Raw genomic sequence first — 26,224 nt, 5'->3', positions numbered from 1 at the left:
TAGACACTTATTTGAATGGTTGACGATTTAGATAGTTAAATTTGATAAGAACTTTGATAGGAAGGATACCTTAAACATAATTTTTTGGGAAAGATTTTGTTTACCAGTTAAACCTCTGAACCACACATAACACACACTCTCTTCAAAAGTAACTTCCCATCTGTATCTTCCCTGGGAGGAGACAAAGCAGAGAATTCATCCTGAAGATGATAGTTTTTTCAACAGAGTTTATGATGTGTATCTTAGGTCAAAACTTTATATGGCTGATCTTGAGTCAGGGTTGCATTATCTCCTTCGAGTGGAGCTTGCTTCTCATAAGATGCTGGAGGGAACTGAGCTGAAGACCTTCAGGAATTTTATTACAGTCATTTCAAAGGTACCGTATATATGTGCAGTCTTTGATTACATTTGTATGGGGAATTTAATCTGTGTTGAATGAAATGGTTGACATATTCAATGATGAGAGTATTTCTTAAGAAACTTGAATAAATGGGGCAGCTAGGTGGCACAATGGATAAAGCACCGGGCCCTGCAGTCTGGAGTACCTCTGTATTCAAATCCCATCTCAGACACTTAATAATTACCTAGCTGTGTGACCTTGGGCAAGCCACTTAACCTCATTTGCCTTGCAAAAACCTAAAAAAAAACCAAACTTGAATAATTTACTTTCTCTTAACTGTTCAAACCTGCATTTTCTGTTGAAAATAATTTCTGTCCAGATAGATGTGTGTATGTGTTTTTAGTGTTAAAAAGCCAACAAACTTGTATATTTGATTTGATTTCAAATGATCATTTCAGGTTTAAAACTCAAATATTTCAAGATTTTTTTCTCTAGAGAAGTCTTGACAGGAAGCTAGCTTGTAGGGGTGCTTTTGATGGGTATCACAGATACTCAAAAGGCATTACTTATTAATGAACTATAGTAGTTAATGAACCATTACAAGACAGAGCAACAATGTGTAGCTTTCTACTCTTGTTTTTGCTTATGTCATTCTTTATACTTCTTAAATAAAACCTTGGGTAAAGAGAATAAGATTACTTATCACTTTCTTCAGAGGAAAAGCTTATTGCTGATTTTAATGCTTTAAGAACCATTTTTCAGTTATTTTTAGGGTCAGTAAGCAAGAAAAATTAATTGTGTGTATTCATAAACAAGAAAAATTATGTGTTCATAATTCAGCTATTCTCAAGGTCAGTAAGCAAGAAAAATTAATTGTGTGTATTCATAATTATGTGTGCTTAATTCACATAAGTATTGCTTTAAGATTTGCAAAATATTTTCCTCATAACAATCCAGAGAAGTGGATATTGCAGGTATTATTTGCATTTTTACAAATGAGAAAATAAAGTCATAAAAGTCAAATAACTTGTCTAAGGTCACACTACTAGCTAGTATCAGGACTGGACTTAGAACATACTTCCTCTTACCTCCAAATCCCTTGTTTTTATCTCTGTCATTACTATCTCAGCTTTGAATAGTTCATAGATCAGAGACCAAGCTAGAAGCTGCTACTGTTTCTGGACCAAACTGAGAAGTTCAATTACCCCTTTCCCCTCCCCCATTTCTGTTAGTAACTTTCTGCTGCTTCTTGTTAAAATTTATTTACTCAGTTTCTGAATTAATTAATTTAAAACAAACAATCAAAATCTTTCCTTGAAGCCACAATAAAGTTGCCTGGAAAATGTATTAGAACAAACAAAAGTTGATATCCTACCATTTGATATTTTATTTAAATTTTTCTTTCCTTTCTCCTCCCTCCACCTCCCCCCACAATAGATAAGAATTCATTACTTACTGATCTTTAGTCACCAAAAGTTACCAATATGACAATTTCAGATGGTTTAGTAGAGTCCTAAGGTCTAAGATTTTTCTGCATAATGTTTAAAGCAAGTAAGTCTTAGTAAAGAATTTCGTCCCCTAAAGGGGGATACTTCTATATGAAGTAAATTGTTAAGATTCATGAATTTGGCTCTTAGAGGCTCAGTCCCCAAGTAAAGATTTGCATTTTTACAAATGAGAAAGCAAAGAATTATTCTTTTTTTTTTTAGTGAATCTCTTTTTTTATTTCTTTTTTTATTTTAATTTATTAAAGATATTATTTGAGTTTTACATTTTCCCCCAATTTTGCTTCCCTCCCCCCTCCCCCCCCACAGAGAGCACTCTGTCAGTCTTTACTTTGTTTCCATGTTGTACCTTGATCCAAATTGGGTATGATGAGAGAGAAATCTATCCTTAAAGAGAAGAGAAGTCTAAGAGGTAACAAGATCAGACAATAAGCTATCTGTTTTTTTTTTCTAAATTAAAGGGAATAGTTCTTGTACTTTGTTCAAACTCCACAGCTCCTTATCTGGATACAGATGGTACTCTCCTTTGCAGACAGCCCAAAATTGTTCCCGATTGTTGCCCTGATGGAATGAGCAAATCCTTCAAGGTTGAACATCACTCCCATGTTGCTGTTAGGGTGTATGGTGTTTTTCTGGTTCTACTCATCTCACTCAGCATCAGTTCATGCAAATCCCTCCAGGTTTCCCTGAAATCCCGTCCCTCTTGTTTTCTAATAGAACAATAGTGTTCCATGACATACATATACCACAGTTTGCTAAGCCATTCCCCAATTGAAGGACATTTACTGGATTTCCAATGCAAAGAATTATTCTTTTGGCTATGATGGATTATTCTAAATTGGGAAGAAGATATCCCAAATCAATAAAAACCCTGGATTATCTTTTTTAGGACCTTGCTAAAACATGGAGGAGAAATGATTTCTGAATTCCCCTTAAAGGAAAATTATTTCCTGATAATAATGAGAATTTGTTAAATTTCAGGCTCTTTTTTTTATTAGATTTAGTGGTGTTTCTTTTCAGATTACAGTGTAATTCCCAAAAGAGTTTAAAGATTCCATCCTTGTTAACTTTTCAATAAACTTCTGCTATACATCTGCCAATCTACTTTAACTTACTTTTAAAACTATACAAAACAATATACCTCTTTTTCCTCTTCTCTAATTTAGTCATTTATGAAATGGTTCTAAGCAAGTGCTTTGTTAGGTAGAAAATAGTTCTGGACTGTTGAGAAGGCTTCTGGACTATTTTATTGAATTTTGGGTCCTGCATTTTGAAGTCTGTGAGTCAAGTGGAGCGTTTCAGGAGATGAGTGACTAGGAGAATAAGGGATATAGAGATCATGTCACATGAGGAAATGTTGAAGTTAGAAATGGAAAACAATGGAGAAGAGATAACAAGAAGACATAATAGTTATCTTCTGATATTTGAAGGACTACCATCTGAGAGGTATTAGAACTAGAAGATACTAGAGTTAAATGAAACCATTCAAAGCCTTCTAGTTCAACCATCACCCAAGCATTAAATTTACTCATTTGTAACTCCAAGAGGGCATAACTTAGGACCAATTCATGTGAATGTTACATAGAGATAGATTTTAACTGTTCTTTAATATAAAATATTTTATAACAGTTTATAAAATTCTTCAAAAATGGACTGGGTTGCCTGGTAAGATAATTATTTCTTATTATCAAGAGATATTATAAAGGAATACCTGTGTGATGTGGGAGATTGAACTAGATGACATGATATTTCTTTTAATTTTATGATAATAGGAGTATTTTACCACATAGATGCCAAAAAATTTTGCCTAATAGACTCTTCATTAACAAGGCATTTTGGGAAATCTGAATTCATTTTTATGTTATGAATTTAAAAAACAAAACAAATGGATTGTGATTCAAACAATAATGAGCTTTATGCAATATATTTCAAATATCAAGTATGTGAAAATCAGTCATACACAGGTTTTTCCTCATAGCAGCACTCAGTAGTAAAAAAAATCTCTAGCTGCCCTCATTTCCTTTAAGAAAGTGTAGCACTAATCTGTTCATCATGTTATCCTCCAAATAGCCTTCATTCTTTCTGATGGATCCTGGCCAGATGATTCAATTTTATTGCATAGCTATTAGCAAATCCTGACTGTTCTTGTCTCATTGCATGTCCTTGTTTACTCTCCATCTTTTTCTCACTTTTTCCCTTTCATTTTGAAACATGTATTTTTCTGTGGGTCTTACGTATGTGGTCTGAATAGCTCTTACGTTCACAGTGAAAACTGTATTTTACCTTGGAAACAAGGATGTTAAGATGATTTAAAAATTGCTAGTAAATAAATTATAGTGCTTACAACACACATTTTTCCATACCCTGATCTACAATATTTCCTAGTGTTATTAAATAAAAAATTGATATTTGGTTTGTTATGATTTTAGTTTTAATAGTCCTTGTAGATACTTTTATTGTATTCTTGTACCAAGATTCTCATTTGGTATAGATCCCTAAGTAGAGGGCATATATTCCACTTATTAATGATACCTAATAGATTTTTTGTACAAAAATAATTTTTGATGTCTTTAATTTAAGTTGACATACTCAGAACAGCATGAAAAAGATGGCATAGATATGCTAGCCATACTTGCTGATCAGCGATTTAAATAGTGATAGCAAAGGAGCCAAGAACTAAAAAGCACCAGAGGCCCTGAGTGGAAAGGAGGAATTAGCAGCTGTTTTATCACAAAGAATATCACATAAATAAGTGAGCTGTTATTTCAGATAGACCTGGGAAAGCACTTGACAATTTGATAAATAAACCATATTCAGAGATCATTTCATTTGTTGTTGTAAAGTAGCTCTCTCAGTGAAAATGAGACAGCTATTTTAATGGAGCTGGGCAGCTGCTTAAAATATAAAGGGAAGGATGATGTTATATCCACTGGAAACTGGAAGGAAATTGGTGTGACCCATAACTTCTCAGTGAATTTAATCTGGGGGAAAGTTCTAGATAGACAGGTTCATACCATCATAGCTTAGATTTCCCTTGCCCTCTCTTCAATAAAACTATTGACTTGAAGAGACTATTTATTATATTAAAACCTCCTAAAGCTATTCTCTTGCTTAGCAAGACTTATATTTCATTTCATTTATACAAAGATTCAGAATTAAGAAAGCCAAATAAATAGAAGTAATTGAAAAATACTGATCAAAACTTCTCTTTGCAAGAGTTTTGCTGGAATTTTTTCCTCAGTTAATCATGTGGTTATGGGCATTCATCTTTTTCAGCTATTTCCTGGCCGCCAACCTGTGGTGAAATTATTGGAAACTTTACAGGAGTGGTTGGTTAGCCTTCCTCTGGACAAAATTCCTTACAATGCAATCCTGGACCTGGTCAATAATAAAATGCGGGTAAATTCTAATTCTATATTCTAAACTAAGAGGAGATGCATTACAGTTAGGGAGATAAGAGCATTGCTTCTAGGGTTCCTGTCTGATATCTATGGAGCAGCTCTCCAACCTAACCCACCAGAGTCTGGTATTCTACAAGACAGATGGAGGAAAAATGTTTTTGAATGTATTATGCTTTGGCCATAATGGAAGATCAAGAAAGTCACTTTTACAAAGTCCCAAATATATTGAAAACTATTATGGGTTTATATATTCTTTCCTCCTCTCCCTTCACCTTTGGCCAGATGGACAGTATCTTAACATTTTAAACATCAAGACAAACAAAGGTGATAGAACCCTTTTTGTCCTAAGTTTCAATAAGCTTAAGGGACCCTAGAGGACATTTAGAACATCTCCCTTATTTAATAGATAATGAAATGCAGGCCCAAGAAGTTAAATGATTTGTCTAAAATCACACAGATAAGCCAGCAGCAGATGGGGATTCAAATGCAGTTCTTCTGAAAACTAGCAAATATCTTTTCAGTATTTCTCAATTTCATATCTTAGTGGAAAATTAATTTCATATACTAAATAATTAAATTTTCAAATTTAAAAATTTGTATTTGACTGCAGTGCTAGGACCTTTTAAAAGCAATAATGATCCACTAACTTATTTGAAGCTGCCCCTCTTGTTCAGAATATGATTTAGGTAACTAATATAGCTTCAGAGAAATCAGAACATTACATTTAGAATTGAATATTCATTGACGCATAAAAGTTTCCTCATTTAGTTGATATTCAGGTAGAATTTTTCATCATTTATCCTTACTCTTCTAGATAAATGATTTCTTTTTGCCAAACAAATATTTTAATAGCTTGAATTAAACAAAATGCCATATTTGCCAAAATGTCCACAAAGTATGTATTAGTTTTCTAATTACATTTTCATCCATTAACTCTTAGTAATAATGTGCTTTGCTCAGTTTCTTTACCCAGTGAAGTTTGTCAGTTTCATTGTTAAAAATAAAAATCTATTTTCTGCCTTAAGGTGCTTTCAAAGTATCTTACAAGCTTAAGTTCTCAGCAGTGTTTGCTGTACACTAATTTGAATATATAATGCTGGATAGATAATGAAATTTTATACATACAAACATATGTATCGTTTAATATCTATTTTTCTAAAAGTAGAAATTAGTGAGAGTGAAATAATTAGGCTAAACTTTAATTAACTGATGAAATATTCAAACTTCCCTTAAAGTAATTTATTAGCATGGGGCATTTAGGTGGCACAGTGGATAGAGCACTGGCCCTGGAGTCAGGAGTACCTGAGTTCAAATCCGGCCTGAGACACTTAATAATTACCTAGCAGTGTGACCTTGGCCAAGCCACTTAACCCCATTGCCTTGAAAAAAAAACCAACCTAAAAAAATAATAATTTATTAGCAGTGGCTTGTATTTTTTAGTGATGGAAAGGACATTTAATAATTCTCTTTTCATAACCATGACTTCCCAATTGTTATAGTTTTATTATTGGCTGTTTATAATATTTTCTCATCAGCTTGTTCTTCAAAAAGCTCTCTGGAGATTTTATAATAATTATGATTTGTACTTTTATTTTTCTTCTGTGTTGCATGAAATCTAAGAGAAATGATAATTTGTTGAGGCAGTAGTAATAACTTTCAGAAATAATACTGTTACTTTAGTAAGACACATAGGTATATATGATAAATCTTAAGTCCCATTGATAGAGAACAAATCATTTCTGTGTATTTTATTTTATTTTTTTATTTTTTGCAAGGCAATGGGGTTTAGTGGCTTGCCCAAGGCCATACTGCTAGGTAATTATTAAGTGTCTGAGGCCGGATTTGAACTCAGGTACTCCTGACTCCAGGGCCACTGCTCTATCTACTGTGCCACCTAGCCACCCCAATTTCTGTGTATTTTAAAGAATGTCAGTCATGTAACTAAATGCAGATTAATATTAGTGTGATTTAAAAACAAAACATTATAAATTCTTTTTCAGATTTCTGGAATATTTCTAACTAATCATGTTAAATGGGTTGGATGTCAAGGAAGCAGACCAGAGTTAAGAGGTTACACTTGTTCTCTTTGGAAACTTTTCCACGCTTTATCCGTTCAAGCTGTGGTTCGTCCAAGAGCTTTGGCCAACACAGGTATGTGACAAGTGATGGCTAAGTGATTGTTGACTATAACCAAAACTTATGTTTGGGGATCATGAATAATCTAGTCATTTAATTTTCTGGGCATCAGAAAATTAGACATAGTTATTTTGTTCTCAACTTAACCAAGACAAGTAATAGTAACTCCTAAATTCATCTGGCAAAATTAAAATTGAGGACTTCGTTCTGGAATGAGTTGAATTTCTGCTTCCATCCAATTCCATCATGAGCGTGAAAAGCCTATTAGAAGGAAGTTATAAAGAAAAGCGATAGAGACTTGGGGAGGTTTATCTTTTTGAGTGACATATTATGGAGTATCACTACAACTAGGAAAATTACAAAGTTGCAAAATCGATTTGAACAATGATATTTTTAGGAAAGAGTCAGCCAACACTTATATAATAATACCAACTGGCATTTCTATGGCCCTTTATAATTTGCAAAGCACTTTATATGCATTATCTTAGTTGAGCTTTAAGTAATTTTGTGTCGTCGTCCCCCCCATTTTATAGCTGAGGAAACTGAGATCCAGGGAAGTAGAGGGACTTACTGTTTCCTTACTGATCAGTCTCCCTGCCTCAAACCTTGGTCCATTCCACACAGCTTCCAAAATGTTTTTCCTAAAGTTCAAGTCTGACCATGATACTATCCTCTTCAATAAACACTAATAGTTCCTATGAAATCTTTGATGAGGTAGACACACATTTAAAGCCCCTTTTTAAAGCTGCTTTTCTAGCCTTCTTATATGGTATTCCCCTTCACCTAGTCTGCATTCCAGTCAGAATAGCTGACTTTCTATTCCTAAGACACAGTGCTCCTTTTCCCATCTATAAGCCTGGCTTACTGTCCCAAATGCCTGAAATGTATTTCCTCCTCACCTCCACCTCTTTAATTCCTAATGTCTTTCAGGACGCAGCTCAAGGGACAGCTAGGTGGCACAGTGGATAGAGCACCAGGCCTGGAGTTAGGAGGATCTGAGTTCAAATCCAGCCTCAGATACTTAATATTTATTGCATGACCTTAGGGGCACTTAACCCCATTGCCTTGCAACCTCTGCCCCCCCCCAAAAGACTCAGGTCAAGCTCTACCTTCTCCAATAAGTCTTTCCTAATCCTGCTAGCTACTGGTGCCTCTCTCCTCTGCCCCCATCATCTTGCATATATTTTGTGTCTGGTCTTGTATGGATTGCCCATTCCAATAGAATGCAAATTCTTTGAGGGCATATACTTTCACCTTTGTCTTTGCAACCTCAGTTTCTAGTGTGATACCTGGAATAGCACATGACTTCTAAATTATTGTGTATTGATTTATTGATTGATTGATTTTATGTTGACCAAATCATTGAAAAAAGTCCTGGATTTCATGGATTTAGAATTTTGTCAGCTTTTCAGTTTATAGAAATTCTCCTGACAGTCAAAGGAATAGTTCATTTCCTAGCTATTTAGGACTCAGGTCCATTAATCTTACACAGAGGCAGAAATTTTTATAAGACTTGAAGAGGAATTATGTTGTAGAAAGAGATGAGTCTTCCAGGTGAGACCCTGTGGGGTTCATACCTCCTCTCAAACAGAAACTAAAGGTACTATTTATTGATCACACTCCTTGCTGTTCATTGTACAAGGTTCTCCATCTTCCTATTCAAGTCCCAACTAAAATCCTTATTTTTACAAAAAGTAAGCCCTTCTTAATCCTTGTAGTACCTTCCATTTATTGATGAAGTTTATCCAGTTTTTCTAGTTTATCCTGCATAATTATTTGTACCTAGTTGTTGACATGTCTTTCCCATTAGATTGTGAGCTCTTTGAGAATAAAGACTGTCTTTCACATTTCTTTGTACCACCATTATTTAGTTTAGCATGGTGTCTGGTACAGAGTGGGTGATTAATAAATATTTGTTGACTATCAGAGCTGCTACTGAGATTATGGAGATAAAGTAAAAGGAGTTCCTGCTCTCAAGGAGCTTAACATTCTATTCAGTGAAGCAGCATGTACATAGATAAGTACATACAAATTCTAAGTGAAATAATTCTGGGTGTGTGGAACTAGACATTCACAGGATCACAATAGTCTATGTATCTATACTATACTACACTATACTATACTGTACTGCACTGCACTATACTAAAAAGTACTATGAAAGTCAGACCAAATCTTATTCTGGAATGTTAAGCTAAACCACAGAAATCCAATTTTTAAGTTAAGGAAGGAAACCTTTTGTATGAGAAAAAGAAAATATTCATATATGAGGCAAATAGAATAATAGGAAAATAGGAGAATGATTCAGAGTTATATATTTATGTTTACTTGCCAGAGAGAAGCTGAGTTATTCATTTCCCTCCTCTAGGTGTCCCTCTATTTACTCATTAATAAGGAGATTGTACTAGATCATCTTCTGACTGTGATCCTTTGATCACATTCTTGATATGAATACATACAAATCACTCAGATATAGATAAATGCAAAGAAGTTAAATTAAAATGCCACAAAAACTTTAAGCTTTGGATATTACTAAACCACAGTGAACTCAATTTCAGTCAAAACTACATACTTGTTTATAAGTTCACTCCATGAAAAAAACATTTCTATGTCAACACTCTCCATCTAAAGTTTCTAGGAAGCATATACATTTATGCTTGACTAGAAATATGACTAAACATAAACATATGCCTAAACATAAAAAAAACACAAATTTCTTATGCAAAGACAAAAAAGAAATTTAGAAATGAGAAATAACTTCCAACTAAGTAGGCACCAGAGGTGTTTGTAGAGGAGGAGTGTGTAGGGATGTGGATGACTGGGAAAGACGTGTGTGTTTGTGTGTCTGTGTTTGTCTGTATATGTAAAAATAAATAGTATAAAATAAGAGAATCCAGGACAGGGATTGGAAATGTTGAGATGTTTAGAATAGCTTGAGTTGGGGGCAGCTAGGTGGCGCAGTGAATAGAGCACCGGCCCTGGAGTCAGGAGTACCTGGGTTCAAATCCGGTCTCAGACACTTAATAATTACCTGGCTGTGTGGCCTTGGGCAAGCCACTTAACCCCATTGCCTTGCAAAAGCTTAAAAAAAAATAGAATAGCTTGAGTCACAAGGGAAGCTACTATTCTATTCTATCTTATGCTATGCTATATTATACTATATACTATACTATTCTATACCACCTAGGCTATATACTATATTATATACTATATATATATACTAACAACTAGACTAGACTATATCCTATATACTGTGCTGTACTATACAATATATTACATGCTATACCATATACTATACTATACCAACTTCTATGCTATGCTATATACTGTGCTATATTTTGCTATACACTATACTGACTATACTATATACTCTATTTAACTGTACTATATGTTATACTATGCTATATACTATATACTATGCTATGCTGTACTGTATACTATTCCATACTAATTATACTCTACTATACTATACTAAATACTATACTATATAATATACTGTGCTGTGCTATAACTATATTATACTATATGCTATACCATACTATAACATACGATATACTATACTATACTGTACACTATACTACACACTATACATCCACCATTTCTTTTTTTAAAGAAGCCCTTCAACCCTAGTACAAAGAGCACTGGGCCTGAAGACTAGAGAACCTGGATTTCAATCTACCCTTAGACAGCTAATAGCTGTGTGACCTAGACAGGTAACTTAACTTCTACCTGCCTCAGTTTTCTTCATCAGTAAAGTGAGGGAACTAATAGCACAGGCTTCCCAGGGTTGTTTTAAGGAACAAATGAAATATTTCTTTATTTTATTTTATTTTATTTAGGTTTTTGCAAGGCAAATGGGGTTAAGTGGCTTGCCCAAGGCCACACAGCCAGGTAAATATTAAGTGTCTGAGACCGGATTTGAACCCAGGTACTCCTGACTCCAGGGCCGGTGCTCTATCCACTGCGCCACCTAGCCTCCCCTTGAAATAATATTTCTAAAGCACTTAGCACAGAGCCTGGTCCATAGTATACCCTTAATTAAGGCATTTTTCCTTCCTTATGCCATTAAAAAAATTATGAACTAAAACCATTTGGCATCTTATTTTCACTTAGTATTGTATCACTACAAAACTGACCCAGTCCTCTAAAATCTAAGAAAGAGGAAATTGTAGAGTATATGTTAACTTAGTAAAAAATTAGAGCAGATATGTGATGAATGTTTCTTCTACCCAAAGAATTGGGTCAGTCTGAGACAGCCGGATTATGTCTTGGAAGGTTTTTCCTCTCCTTATTGCATGTTTAAATCCTATCTACTAAAAAGCATGATGCATTCATTCCCTAATCCTCCCCACCACAGGTAGGGTTTTATGGTTCTTGTCCATTTTAAAGATTAGAGTTACCCTAAATTTGCACTAGTTTGTGGGAGAGAGAAAAGAGGAGATTACAAAGTGATACATGGCAGATGTTAATAGAAGATCTAGCTCACAGCCTGAAAAAAAAAGAGCTTTTTTGTGTTTACAGAAGGGGAAAACCATAACAAGGACATTTTTCTTGATTGTAGCCGTTTCATAGTAAAATAGAAGCTTGTTATTGCATGTTTTTTAAAAAGTTTCTTCCTATAATGCCTTTTAAAATTTTATGTGTGTGAACATAACTAATATTGAAATGTTTTTCATGATTACATATTCATAGCCTATTCCAAATTGCTTAGCATTTTAGCAAGGGGGTAGTAAGGAAGGAATGGAGATAATTTAGAACTTGAAATTTTTAAAAAATTAATATTAAAAATTGTCATTATATGTAATTAGAAAATGCTATTAATACATGTATGTTTACATATACAGAAATCAAAATATGTAGAGAAATAAAAAGTTTTGCAGCTTAACTAATATTAACATTTCAATGACTAAATTTGAAAGAATTTCTCAAAAAGTCTACCATATACTCTTAATTTCTCTCTTCTCACCTCCTCTAGCTCATTTGAAATTAAATAAGCAGGGCGGCTAGGTGGCATAGTGGATAAAGCACCGGCCCTGGAGTCAGGAGTACCTGGGTTCAAATCCGGTCTCAGACACTTAATTACCTAGCTGTGTGGCCTTGGGCAAGCCACTTAACCCCATTTGCCTTGCAAAATCCTAAAAAAAAAAATTAAATAAGCTAAGAATTATGATCATTAGTATCAGGCATCTTTAAAGTGGGAGCTGTTCTCTCCATTATGTAAACTGTCATCCCTCTAGAAGTAGTAAAATTATTAGTAAATTTTAAGAATTCTCTACTTTCCCTTAATAAGCACCATACATACATAATCCTATAAAATGTTGCCCAATAATGTAGTTCATTTGACTTCAAATTCATGGCATGGATTAAGAAAAACTGTTTTGAAATTATTGTGTAGCATTTCTTTTAATACTGACGCTTAATCTATTTTAATCTCATAGGTCCTTTCTTTGTAGGTTTTTGTTCTGTCTCTGATATTAGATGTTTAATGGAAATATTCAATATAGAATTGATTCTCTTTTGAGAATTTGAGAATTATATATTTTTGACTTAGTATCATCTTCATTTCTTCCTCTTGACTTTGGAGTTGGTCTTCTTAGAGCTTTATTACATTTCTTTTTGATTGTTACAGGAGAGAGAGAGAGAGAGAGAGAGAGAGAGAGAGAGAGAGAGAGAGAGAGAGAGCAAACATTTCTTATGAACCTAGCACTGTGCTCAGGATTGGGAATACAAATGCAAGCAAAAAAAAGGCAGTTCTTACCCTCCAATAAAGAAGGACATTTAAATACTATGGCACTTCTCATTAGTTCTCAAGTCATTTTTTAAGGAAGTGTGGAATTCCTTTCTGCTTGAGAGTATTCTAGTATTCTAAAAGCATGAAAGGGCCTTCCAAAGAGTATCAGGTGCTCAGAAAAATCTATTTTCCCATAAAAATGTTTGCATGATAGAGTTTAAACACTGATATGCAGGTTTTATCAGGCACATATCACATACATAATACAAAATAAATTGAGTTGTTTGGCTTTGAAATGTTATGCAAAGGATGCTGGTTTTACTGAAAATGTTTCTCTTTTTCTACATGACTTGCCATTGTGGATGAACCAACCAACAAATAAATATTTAGAATTGTATATATAATGTGCAGGTGGTCAAGCTGGTGTTACTTTTTTTTTATTTTTTAAATTTTATTTAAGGCAGTGGGCTTAAGTGACTTGCCTAAGGTCACACAGCTAGGCAATTAAGTGTCTCAGGTACTCCTGACTTCAGGGCCAGTGCTTTATCCACTGCACCACCTAGCTGCCCCTAAAACTGGTGTTATTCCTACAGGTTTTGAAGATAATCCCCAAGTGGTTTTGCAGACTATGAGACAGTACCTTGAAACATTTTTTGGATGTAGAGAATGTGCTCAGCATTTTGAAGAAATGGCTAAAGAGTCCATGGACTCAGTGAAAACACTGGATGAAGCAGTCCTCTGGCTGTGGAAGACACACAACATAGTCAACAACAGACTGGCAGGTATGACAAAAATGGACACTTAATGAAAACTTTCACACTCTTTATAAACTAGGGCTGAGACTTTTTGATTGGGCCCACTCACCTGTGACCAGTGGGAATCACTTTCAAATTAAGAAGCAGAATAAGAGTGTCTTTCACCCACCTTGTAGCAGGCAACTTTGTAAATGACTTGGTGACTAGATAGAATTGTCTTTGGTCTGCAATCTAATATAACAGTTGTCACATACAGAAGAGCTTCCTATCAGCAATGCTTCACAGTATCCTATATTAAAGGACACATATTCTTCAAATAGCAAAAATCTATTTTTACTCTTCTCTCCTTCTAACCCTACTCCCCACTTCTACCATTGTGATTAAAGGAAAAACAAAATTCTTGTTATGTCTATGTATAGTAGAGCAAAACATTCTGCACTCTGAGTCTTTTATCTATCTATTGAGAAGTGATAGCATATTTCATTATTAGACCTCTGAAATTAATTCCTAATTCTTTCAAAGTTGTTTTCAAAGACTTCACTACAGTGATATCTTCGTATAAATTGTTCTCCTGTTTTTTTTCACTTAATTCTCTTATTAGTTCAAACGAGACTTCTCCAAGTTTCTCCAAAACCATCCCCTAATTCTTATAGCACAATAGAATTCCATCACATTTACAGAGCATAATTTGTTCAACCATTCCCCATTTTATCGTCTTCCCCTTAAATTCCCATACTTTGCTACCTCAAAAAGAACTATAAATAGTTTTGCATATCAATAGTGGTCTAATTCAGTGCAAATTCTGATTGCCGCTCTCTCCAGTCTGAACTTTGCAAGCTCCTAATGTTGGTTTGGATCTGAACAACAGAAGCCTGCAGTTGGATTCTGCCTCTGATATCCAGAGAGCAGAGAAGTTGATTCAGAATGACAGAACAGCAAACTCCTTGGTTAGGGATTCTTGTCCTGTTAATTTTTCTACAGGTTTCAGAGTGGGCTTGAAACTGGAACTGATACTCCTTCTTTGCTCCTGGGATCTCAGCCACACTGTTGTTTCTCTTTCCTCACCACCATTCCTCACTCCACTTAGGGCCTGTGAGTGGTGGGGAGTGGGAGTAGGCACAGGTCCCATCATTACCTGTCTTGGATTTGTGATCCAGAAGTGGGTAATACTCAGCAAAACTGCCAGTTTACCCCATTATCCATCATAGCTCTAATTTTTTCATTAGGAATGCTTGTAAGTATGCTATTTCATTAAAAATCCATTTTTTCTCTGTAAGAATATATTCACTTTTGCTGCATAAGTAATTCTTAACTGTATGTCTCTATCCTTTGCCTTCTGGAACATGATAATTCAAATATTCCTCTCCTTTATTGTGGTGACTGTTAAATCATGTGTGACTACATATGTAGTGATTACCCAGTATTTGAATTCTTTCTTTCTAACTAGTTTTTTTTGGGGGGGGGCAGGGGCGGGAAGGATGGTTTGCAAGGCAATGGAGCTAAGTGATTTACCCAAGGTCACACTGCTAAGTATTTCAAATGTCTGAGTTCAGATTTGAACTCAGGTCCTTCTGACTCCAGAGGCCAGTACTCTGTCTACTGTGCCACCTAGCTACCCTGTTTCTAACTCCAGCAGAATTTTTTCTTTGACCTGAAAGCTCTGGATTTTAGTTATTTTATTCCTAAGATTTTTCATTTTGGAGTTTCTTTCAGGAGATGACTGATAGATTCCTTCTGTTTCTACTTTGCTCTCTGATTCTAAAGATCTGAAGGTTTCCTTTTACTGCTTCTTGAAATAAGAGGAGTAGGTTTTGGTTCTGGTATTCAGGTAGCTCAGTGACCCTTAAATTCTTTCTCCTTGATCTAATTTCCAATTAGTTGTATTTGTTAGAAGATACATTATATTTTCTTCAACCTTTTGACTTTGTTTTGATATTTCTTGTTGTCTCATGAGACCCTGGTATGGGTTTGAGGTTATTCCAGTAGCAGTCTAGTAATCTTTCTTATAACGATTCACAGCCTCCTCTGCAACTCTGCCATCTTGGCTTCTAATCCCACATTTTTTTAATTGATCCAACTTCCAGAGAATAAGTTTGCATCAACAACCTGAGAAGCACAATAGGAACAGAATGAAAAAATAGATCACTTAAACTGCTCAGATCAGTTGTTTGGAGCAGATAAAAGAGGATTTAGACTAGTGGTCGGGAGATCCTGACTGTACCATTAATTGACTATGCAATTTGGGTAAGACACTTTTCCTTAAACCTTCCTTTCTTCTTTTTCCAAATGTTTAATTCTAGGTGTTCTCTCCTTTTTTTTAATGAAATGATTTTTTTTGTTTATTTTACATTACTACAATAATCTTGTTGTGAGAATAATCATAAACCCCCCCACCCCCCAAAAAAGATGAGAAACCTCAAGAATAGAGCGGGGGGAAGTATACTTTAGTCTGTGTTCAGATTCCAGTGGCTCTGTCTCTGGGATGAGTTGCCTTCCCCAATCATAGCCACCAGAGCAGTTGCTTCAGTATTTTTCCCACAGTTGCTATCACTAGCTACATTTCCCTCCACTCCATTCCTCCCCTCTCTCATCTATTCCATTCTCTCGCTCTCCTTTCCTCCTGTCCCTGTTCAGGAGTATGTTGTATCTGAGTACCCTCTCCTACTATCTTCCCTCTCTTCTATCACCTACTCCCCCTTTCCCTCCCCCTGTTCCCCCTTATCCCATCCCTTTCCTCTCATTTTTCTCTAGGGTAAGATAAATTTCTATACCCTGTAAAGTGTATATGTTATTTCCTCTCTGAGACATTTCTGATGAGAATGAAGGCTCACTCATTCAACCTCATCTTCCCCCATTCCACTCCATTGAAAAAGCTTTTTCTTGACTCTTATGTGAAATATCTTAGCCCCTTATTCCTCTCCTTTCTCTTCCTCCCAGTACTTTCTTTTATCATCCATTGACTCCATCTTTTTACTATATTATGCCATTATATTCAGCTCCTTCCTGGGCCTTATCAATATAAGCTCCTTCTAACTGCTCTTATGAATAAGAAAGTTCTTATGGGTTATCAGTATCTTCTTCTCATTCAGGAATACAAACAGTTCAGTATCATTAAGTTCCTCATAATTAGTCCTTCCCATCCACCCCCTCTATGATTCACCTGAGTTCTGTACTTGGAGATGAAACTTTCTGTTCAGCTCTGGTTGTTTCAATAGGAAAGTGTGAAAGTCCCCTGTTTCATTGAAAGTCCATCTTTTCCCCTATGAGCCCTTAATGAAGATGCTGCCAGATCCTGTGTAATCCTGACTATAAAGCCACAGTAGTTGAACTGCTTGTTTCTGGCAGTTTTTACCATTTTCTCCTTGACTTGGGAATTTGGCTATAATATTCCTGGGAGTTTTTCTTTTGGGATCTCTTTCTGCTTCTAGGATCTCAGGGTAATTTTGCTGTATCATTTCTTGAAAAATGAATTCTAGGCTCTTTTCCTGGTCATGACTTTCAGGTAGCCCAATAATTTTTAAAATTATCTCCTGGATTTGTTTTCAAAGTCAGTCATTTTTCCAATGAGATAGTTCTCATTTTCTTCTAATTTGGGGGGGTTAGGGGGTACAGTTTTATTTCTTCCTGATTTCTTTCAAAGTCATCAGCTTCCTTTAGTTTCATTCTGTATTTGAAGGAGTTATTTTCTTCAGAGAGCTTTTTTTTATCTCCTTTTCCAGCTGGCCAATTCTGCTTTTTTAAGGTATTCTTCTTCTCATTTATCTTTTGTGTTGTTTTTCCCATTTGACCTAAACTGGTTTTTAACATATTACTTCAGTATTTTTTGTATTTCTTTCACCAAGTTGCTGACTTGGTTTTCATGATTTATCTGCATCGTTCTCATTTCTCCTCCCAATTTTTCCTCTACCTCCCTTAATTGCTTTTCAAAGTCTTTTTTGAGTTCATCCATAACCTGAGCCCAGAGAAATTTTCTATTTCTCTGGAAGTTTTGGGTACAGAAGCTTTGATTTTGTCATCATCTGAGTATATATATTTTGGTCCTCCATGGGACCAAAATAATTTTCTATGGTCAAATTCTTCTTTCTCTATTGTTTGCTCATTTCCTCAGCCTATAACTGATTTACTGCACTTCCAAGGCTTTGGGGAGGTTTTGGGACAACCCACAGGGATCTTAATTCCTCCAAGATCTTATGAGAGGCTCTGACTGCTCTCTTGCGTGTGCTCTGTCTCTGGGATGAGTTGCCTTCCCCAATCATAGCCACCAGAGCAGTTGCTTCAATATTTTTCCCACAGTTGCTATCACTAGCTACATTTCCCTCCACTCCATTCCTCCCCTCTCTCATCTATTCCATTCTCTCGCTCTCCTTTCCTCCTGTCCCTGTTCAGAAGTATGTTGTATCTGAGTACCCTCTCCTACTATCTTCCCTCTCTTCTATCAAAAGCTCTCTGAAGAAAATAACTCCTTCAAATACAGAACGAAACTAAAGGAAGCTGATGACTTTGAAAGAAATCAGGAAGAAATAAAACTGTACCCCCTAACCCCCCCCAAATTAGAAGAAAATGAGAACTATCATTGGAAAAATGACTGACTTTGAAAACAAATCCAGGAGAGATAATTTTAAAAATTATTGGGCTACCTGAAAGTCATGACCAGGAAAAGAGCCTAGAATTCATTTTTCAAGAAATGATACAGCAAAATTACCCTGAGATCCTAGAAGCAGAAAGAGATCCCAAAACCACAAGGATTACCCTCTGCCCTAGAGCTGTGAGGAGAATCCCTGCTCAGTTATGGTAGTTGGGAGCCCAAATTGCAACTTGTATCTGAGTGGGCAAACAGCAGAGTCCTGCCCCAGGAAGAGCACAGGGACCTCTGCAGTCTCCCCCAACCCCCTTACCATCTATGGGCTGAGAGCTGGATGTGTTGAGTGGCTCTACCAACTCCCACTGCAGGTTCTCACTGCAGGGCTGCTCTGAGGCCAGAGGTCTGCTCCACATTCACTCTGGTGCAGCTCACCACTCCTTCCAGCTGTTCCTACCCCCTCTGCCATGGACCCAGGCATGGGTCCATGTGCTGCTCTGTGGCTGTAACTGCACTGCAGCTTTTTCCAACCCCCAGTCCCAGTGGAATAGACCTGTCCAGGAGATCTTCCTAAGTTGTCTTGGACTGGGAAATTGTATCACTCAGTCTTTCTGTGGGTTCTGCCCCTCTAGATTTTGCCTAGACATAATTTGACGACTTTTGATGTTTTTTTGGGGGGTGATGAGTTTCTGGGAATTTCTGCTTTTACACCACCATCTTGGCTCCACCCCCAGGTGATCTCTTAAGGTCCATTAGAACTCTGAAATTTGTGATTATTTAAATATTCACAAGTTGAAGTATCCAAAGTAGAACAATTTTAAATGTGTTACTTTAGACTGAGAATTCTTCAGCTTTGTCATTTAGTGAAAAATCAATAGGATCATTTGTTAAAATATAAAGCTAGTGAAACTAGTTTTGCAATTTCAGATCACATATAGACAATTTGAAACCCTAAATGCCACTTTTAATCTCATCATGCCTTCTCCTAAATATAAATCCTTGGTCACAATGGGAGACCATGTGTGAGAGTACTGCTAACCCAAGACTCTTCATCCCTACTATTTTTTTTTTAGGTTTTTGCAAGGCAAATGGGGTTAAGTGGCTTGCCCAAGGCCACACAGCTCGGTAATTATCAAGTGTCTGAGACTGGATTTGAACTCAGGTACTCCTGACTCCAGGGCCGGTGCTCTATCCACTGCGCCACCTAGCCGCCCCATGTCATCCCTACTATTAAAAACTTGAGTTAAACATTCTGCTGATAATGGGGTTCTGGTATCCCTCTTTATATAAGTTGGATAACACAATAAGGTGAATTTTATTCATACTAAAACACAGAACAGAAAATCTTCAGCATAGACTTCTCAAAGAGAGTTTTAATCACTGACCAGACCAGACTTCTCTTAATAAGGTAAACTTGGTTCTCTGTCTGGTGCCATGTCTGAATTGCCCCCAGACTATAGCAGCAGTGCTAAGTTTAGGCAGAAACAACTTTGGAGTACATTTTTTAGAAATGCATCACTAGGGGGCAGCTAGGTGGTGTAATGAATAGAGTCAGGAGGACCTGAGTTCAAATTCAGACTCTTGACACTTAATAATGACCTAGTTATGTGACCTTGGATAAGTCACTTAACCCCACTGCCTTGGGAAAAAACCAAGTAAACAAACAAACAAAAAAAGAAATGCATCACTAAACTTTTCCAAAACTAAGTAAGAATTTAGATTCCCTGGTAGATATGTTATCTTCTCCTGTTGCTAGATATATCTGTGAGTAAATATGAAGCTGCCTTAGAGTATGAATAATTTTCATTAAGATCATATTAAAGTCTTCTTTCATACATAGAACCCACTAAAGAGAAAGTGTTACTAATTGAACAGAATTCATTTTCTTAAAGTTAGCATTTAAACTACTTTTAAATCAATACTTGATTAAAATTAGGCTTAAAATAATTCCACTACAAATAAATCTTCATAAAAGATGGATGGAAAACAACACTAAAAATACTGGCTTTTATTTAATCCATTGTATTACAAAAACATAAGTAAAGCACTAAAGAAAATTGGTTTCTGTTTGTACTTAATACCTGGATCAGGATATGTAGCATTAGTTACAATTTACATATGTAATACTGTTTTATTCACTATACACGATAGTTTGAAGAAGTTAACTCTTAACAGTTATTGTTGACTCTATTTTTCCAATACTTAGGGATTGTCTTTACTGATTTCAAAGAGTACTGAAAAATTCTTAAGGAAAAATTAAATTTAACTCACTTCCTAAGAAAGTAAATCTCTCTCTCTCTCTCTATCAGCATTGTGAGATGAGTCAGGATGATCATGAAATTAAATAAGCAGAAATAAATTGCAATTGAAAGGACCAGATAATCACTATTTAATAATAATAATATCTAATGAAACATAATTTGTAATTTCACTTCAAATAATGAATCAATGTTTTAATTAATATTTTTGAGTACCTTTTATGTGCAAAGCACTATATATGGGGTCTTTGTAGACTTGTATTTTTTCTCTAGCATATGTTTTTAAAATGCTCCTTGATGAATTTCTGGTAAAAGAAAAGAATAGACTTGATTTGATGTCTTCTGTCCATTTTTTGTTTCCCTTTCTCTTCCTATTTTATAGGCCAGCCAAGTGAAGATCCCAAATTTCCAAAGATTCAGTGGCCAACGCCAGATCTCTGCCCAGGCTGCCATGAGGAAATTAAAGGCCTAGACAGCTGGAATGAAGTGCAAGTGCTGACGTTTTTAAAGCATCATTATGGCATCGAAAATATATTAAATAAATATACTGAAGACCAGGATGAGCCTAATGAAATAGTATTAGAGGCCAAACAGGAGTCAAAAGAAGATACTATCCTGAAGAAACCAAATGGAAAACAAGAACTGAACCTGGATTTGCCAAATGTTTTGGATCCCAAATCTCATCTTTTAGATAAATTAAATAATAGACTTGACAGAGATAAAATTGAACATCTCTATGAATCTAAGATTCATATAGAGACCAAACAGTCTGGGTCTTTCTTAGGGACTGGATTTTCCAGCATTGACATGAGTCTGTGCGTTCTACTATATGTTGCATCATCTGTCTTTTTGATGATAATGTATTTTTTCTCACGAATGAGGTCCAAATGGTGGAAAGTAAAGTATTATCGTTCACCTGTATAAAACATTTTTTAAAAATTATTGTCGTTGTTGATAAATCAGAGACAAAGTTTCTTTGTATACGGCAAATTGTCAACACCAGATGCAGCTTTAATATTTATGGTCAGGGATTTTATGTCATAGTAGAATTGGGTTTCAAACTACATTTTCCTCATTTTGTATTCAGTCACTCATTATATGAATGTCCTGTCTTGCAACAAAGAAGTATTGGGGTTTTCCATGACATTACTTATATATTCCATACCATTCAGTAGTCATATCTTTTAAGAATCTATAACATAAAGAACTGTCCTTTATTCACTCTAACATATTTTAGAAAGAAAAAATTAAGTGCAATTTCACATATTAAAAATATTTCTCAATAAGGATTTTACATTCTAAATTTTCTAGACAGTATGTCCCTGCTGCTCATTTGCCAAAACTTTGTTTTTATATTTGGAGAAGCACATATTGATATTTTCAAGGGTAACAGTCAAGCATTTTTGGTCCATCTTATGGTATAGGCTATATCTTGGAAGGAGAAGACTTAGGGTAAATGTTCATCTTTCTGAATGTGAAAATCACCTAAGATGATATTTCCTTAGATTTTTGAGCAATATGATTATAATTTATGGTGTTTTACCTCCTGGGCTGTTCCCACATAAACTAGAGAGAACTCTCATTAGAGTTAGAGAATCAAAACTGAAGAACAAGCATAGTATTGTTTGAATTATAATGATAATACCTCAGAGCAAGTGATTCCTGAAGAAGGAGAAGTCCTCAGTTATTTCTATGCTTTGAAGGGTACAGATAGCAATTCTGTCTATAAGTCATCTAAGTTGGTGGCAATTTTTTTATTTAATGAATTTTAAGTAAATACACACTTAACAAATTTGTTTTGTAAAAAAAAACAAAACCATTTCTTATTATCATTCTTTGAGGTTAAATTATTTGAGTTCAGAAGAAATAGATCTTTATAGGCATGACCGTGGTGGATTTTTTTTTCTAACCTGTTCATAAGAAATATGTGAGCAAGTGAATGCTTTTAAGGTCTCTCCATCCTGTGATTGTCCTCTTTGTGTGAGTAGATTCAAGTCTTGCCTGGATTCTGCTCATGTTCAGTAATAATGTTAATGGAATAAAGAGTTATTATTACAGCATCACTGTGATTTGACCATTGTTGTGTTTCTGTTACAGAGCCAGGGTAGAGTCAGGAAACTTGACAGAAGTAAACTTTAAAATAGAAGTTAAAACACCAATCTTTGCCAGGGAGATGGAAAACAGGCAAGTTGCCATATCCATCTTTTAATGATTAAATAAAAAAATGTACTTGTTTATGTACCATTAAATTACTTTAAATTAGCTTTTATTAAATGTTACTCTTATTGTTTAATATCTTATTAAGCACTGTGATGAAATGACCTTTCTCTTATTTTGGATGGCAATTTCTTGCTTTATTTTTGTATATGTGATGTGCTGCAATATCACAGTACAGTATATGGGTTTCTAGAAAGGGACTACTCCTGTAGTAGGAGTAGTGGAAAATCATTTGAATATTATGAACCCTGGCCAAAAGGTCAGGAAGCAATCATTTTAATATTATTCTTTACTTTGAGAACCTAATGAAAGTGGAACTTTCATAGGAGTTAGATCTGGAAAGGTAAGTTATGTGCATTTGATCTTATTGGCTGTCAGTTATTGAGAGCATAGGTCCTTCTTACAGGATACCCTCTGCTGCTGGAATTTGATTCAAAAATTCAAAATCTGAATTTTAAAAAGACAACCAGTCTGTTCCAAATTCTGGAGATAAAGGGTTGGACTCCAAGACCTTTACAAATGGAATAACTATTTAGAGACTGGACTATTAGGGCCTTCAGGGATTTTAGTAAAATGTATTGAGTTTCACCTCCAAGGAAAGAAGCAGTCTTACATATGCTTATGGAATTTGCTAGACTACTGACCTCCAGAGAAAATGAGAAGTAGAAATTAGAGTCTAGAAGACACAAAAATGGAAGACCAATTTCTGAGTCATTAGAAAAATGACAGCATTGTCTTGCATTATTTTTTTAATGTAACCTTTCCTCTTAATTTGATAGTAATCACTTCTAACTTTACCATTTCCTCACTTGGATTAAGAGAAGGAAAGCTTGCTAGTAGCAAAGGAGAGTCAGTTCAACTAGTGGAGATTTCTCTCAAGTTTAGGATTGGACTGGTGATAATGAAAGAGGAAGAAGGAAGAAAACGTTTGGGGCAGAGATTTTTCAGATTATGATATTAAAAACTAGTTATTCCCTGACCTCATGGACATTTCTATCACTACCTATCCTTTTCTGTTGTTGAGTCAGAGGAAAATAATTTCAAAAGAATAATACTTTTAGAAGGTAAATACATACATATATATATATATGTGTATATATATATATGTGTATATATATATATATATACATATATATATATATATATGATGAAGCTCTTTAAGGACTCTTTCAGTTTTGAGATTCTTTAAACTAGTATATAATTACTCAAATCCTTGTATATTTAAAAGTTTGAAATTAAACTCAAATTATATCATAAATTAAACTCCATGAAAATAAATATGTGATTTTATGATACCCCCATTTCCACCTCTGCCAAAATTATACCTCTTTTTACTTTTTGACTTTTTTTTTAAATAGGGATATAACATTAGAATTTTGAAAGCAGGGCAGATGGCAAACTTTGGGGAAACTAATTTCTCTAAAGTTTTCTTCAACTTTTCTCTAAAGTTGAGAACAGGTACCCTTAAGAAAGTTTCTGGAGTGGCTTTAAAAAGCCTTTGTAGTTTTGATTTGTCACGATGCTTTATTTGAAGACATATGTATATGAATTTTTTGAATGGTTTTAGAAGGCAGTGCTTTTTTTTTTTCTACTTTGCCTTTTATATGATAATGACTAAAGGAGAGCCTTTTGATATTTATAAGACCATTTTAGTGTTGATTTTATTGTTAAAACTTCAGGAAAGTGGATAGTTTTAGTTAAAAAATCTCAAGACAGTTATTTGCACAAAAAATGCAAAGTTAGTAGCTTTGACTTTTTTTATCAACTTAAAAAACTATTTTTAAAAGAAAGCAAGAACCTAAAGAACTTCATTCTCTTATTAGAGGGTGTAATATGGATTTCATGGCATGGTCAATGGAGGAGAAACTTTGAATGATCTTGATTTATTTCTGTTGCATATCAGATTTGGTCTTCCAATCTTTATATGTCCCAGTTCTATAATGAGAGGATACAAATTGTTGGAGTATGAAAGACTCAAGTATTAAATTTGGGGAAGTAAATGGATGACTGTAACCTATATTTTATGTATCCAAAAATGCTTTTTGTCATGCTTTTCTTAAAGTAGCTTTCTTTTAAATGACATTAATTAGATGTGACATCATGCCACCCAATAATAGGGATTGGGGTTATTTTGCTAAGAGCCCTTAGAATTTAAAGTGAATATTCAAATTTCATTGCATTGTATTGTAAAGTTACAATGATTTAGGGGATAACTTTGTGTTCTCTTCTCTAATGTCTGTGATGGGAGGAGATATTGTGCCAAGAAAACCAAAAATATTTTTTCAGTTTTAAACTACAAATGGCATACTAAAGATAATGCTCATATATGAAATTGATATTAGTATTTTTTGAATTGCTGAAGTGTCTTTTCTATGTCTAGAGATAGCATTAAAAGTTTTTGAAAACTAATAAATATATATTTCATTAATTTAAATGCTTATTTATTTTAATGGAAGGATTTTGATGAAAAATCAATTGATAAAGTATTGTTATTTCTCTCAACAGAAAAGGCCCATTTTGTATTGAATTGGCTAACTCTACTGTATACATTTTTGAAATAAAGTAACATTTTAGAGAGTTATTATTGCTATTTTTAAAAGCGAAACAAGCTTCAATTTTTATTCTTGTTTCAAACCTCCCTTCCAAACACCCTTCTGGCCAGCAGGCATCCTAAATTCTGAAATTCTTCTCCTCCATCATGAATGTACCTTAAATAAGTTATTTGACGGCTCTACCTTCTTCTGAAGACTGAGAATTAGTTCAAAATTGGATTTCATTTGCTTGAGGCAACTCTTTTGAGAGATTTGCAATACAATGTAGCTAGCTATACTTTAATTGTATACAATATTTGTTTTCATAGAAGTTTATTTTAAATTGAATTTTATTTTAAGTGCACTAGGGAACTTGCTATTTAAAGGAAACCAATTCTCTTAATGTGAAAAATTTGCACCCATCCTCACAAAAATTAATAGTAATGGATGTTTTAAAATGTATTAAGTTTTCCTAACATGAGGTACACACTGTATTTAAGACAAGTCCCAAATTTCCCCACCCCTATTTCATTAATGACAAATGGATTCAATTTCATTCAACAAATTTTGAAAGAAAGACTTTCTTTTCTGACTGTTAGATGTAGTCTAATAGAATGTAAGCTCCTTGAGGGCAGGCACTGTCATTTTTGAGGGGGAGGAAATTGTACCCATTGCACTTTGTATAATGCCTTACATATTAATATTTAAATTGAATCTTTATTCTGTATATTGTACATACAGTTGAACTTCTTGTTAATGTAGGGGTGGATAATC

The 26,224-nt window shown here is 34.7% G+C and overlaps 1 protein-coding gene across 2 annotated transcripts in view; it reads left to right on the top strand.

The window, feature by feature from the left end:
• QSOX2 (quiescin sulfhydryl oxidase 2) overlaps positions 1-24,024 on the top strand; it is a 67,699-nt gene extending 43,675 nt beyond the window's left edge. Inside the window, exons 8-12 of one of the 2 annotated variants that reach the window (XM_074210685.1) lie at positions 247-376; positions 5,122-5,244; positions 7,247-7,397; positions 13,704-13,892; positions 21,085-24,024. In XM_074210685.1, coding sequence (XP_074066786.1) covers positions 247-376; positions 5,122-5,244; positions 7,247-7,397; positions 13,704-13,892; positions 21,085-21,626 — 1,135 coding nt within the window. In that variant the 3' untranslated portion in view covers positions 21,627-24,024. The remainder of the gene's footprint in view (positions 1-246; positions 377-5,121; positions 5,245-7,246; positions 7,398-13,703; positions 13,893-21,084) is intronic. The other variant, XM_074210684.1, reaches the window with a different exon arrangement.
• Positions 24,025-26,224: the final 2,200 nt, after the last annotated feature.

This window comes from Macrotis lagotis, chromosome 1 (assembly GCF_037893015.1).
Source record: "Macrotis lagotis isolate mMagLag1 chromosome 1, bilby.v1.9.chrom.fasta, whole genome shotgun sequence".
In the NCBI taxonomy this organism is placed as follows: Eukaryota; Metazoa; Chordata; class Mammalia; order Peramelemorphia; family Peramelidae; genus Macrotis; species Macrotis lagotis.
The sequence above is the reverse complement of the archived record's forward strand: the minus strand, read 5'-3'. Positions and strand labels throughout refer to the sequence as shown.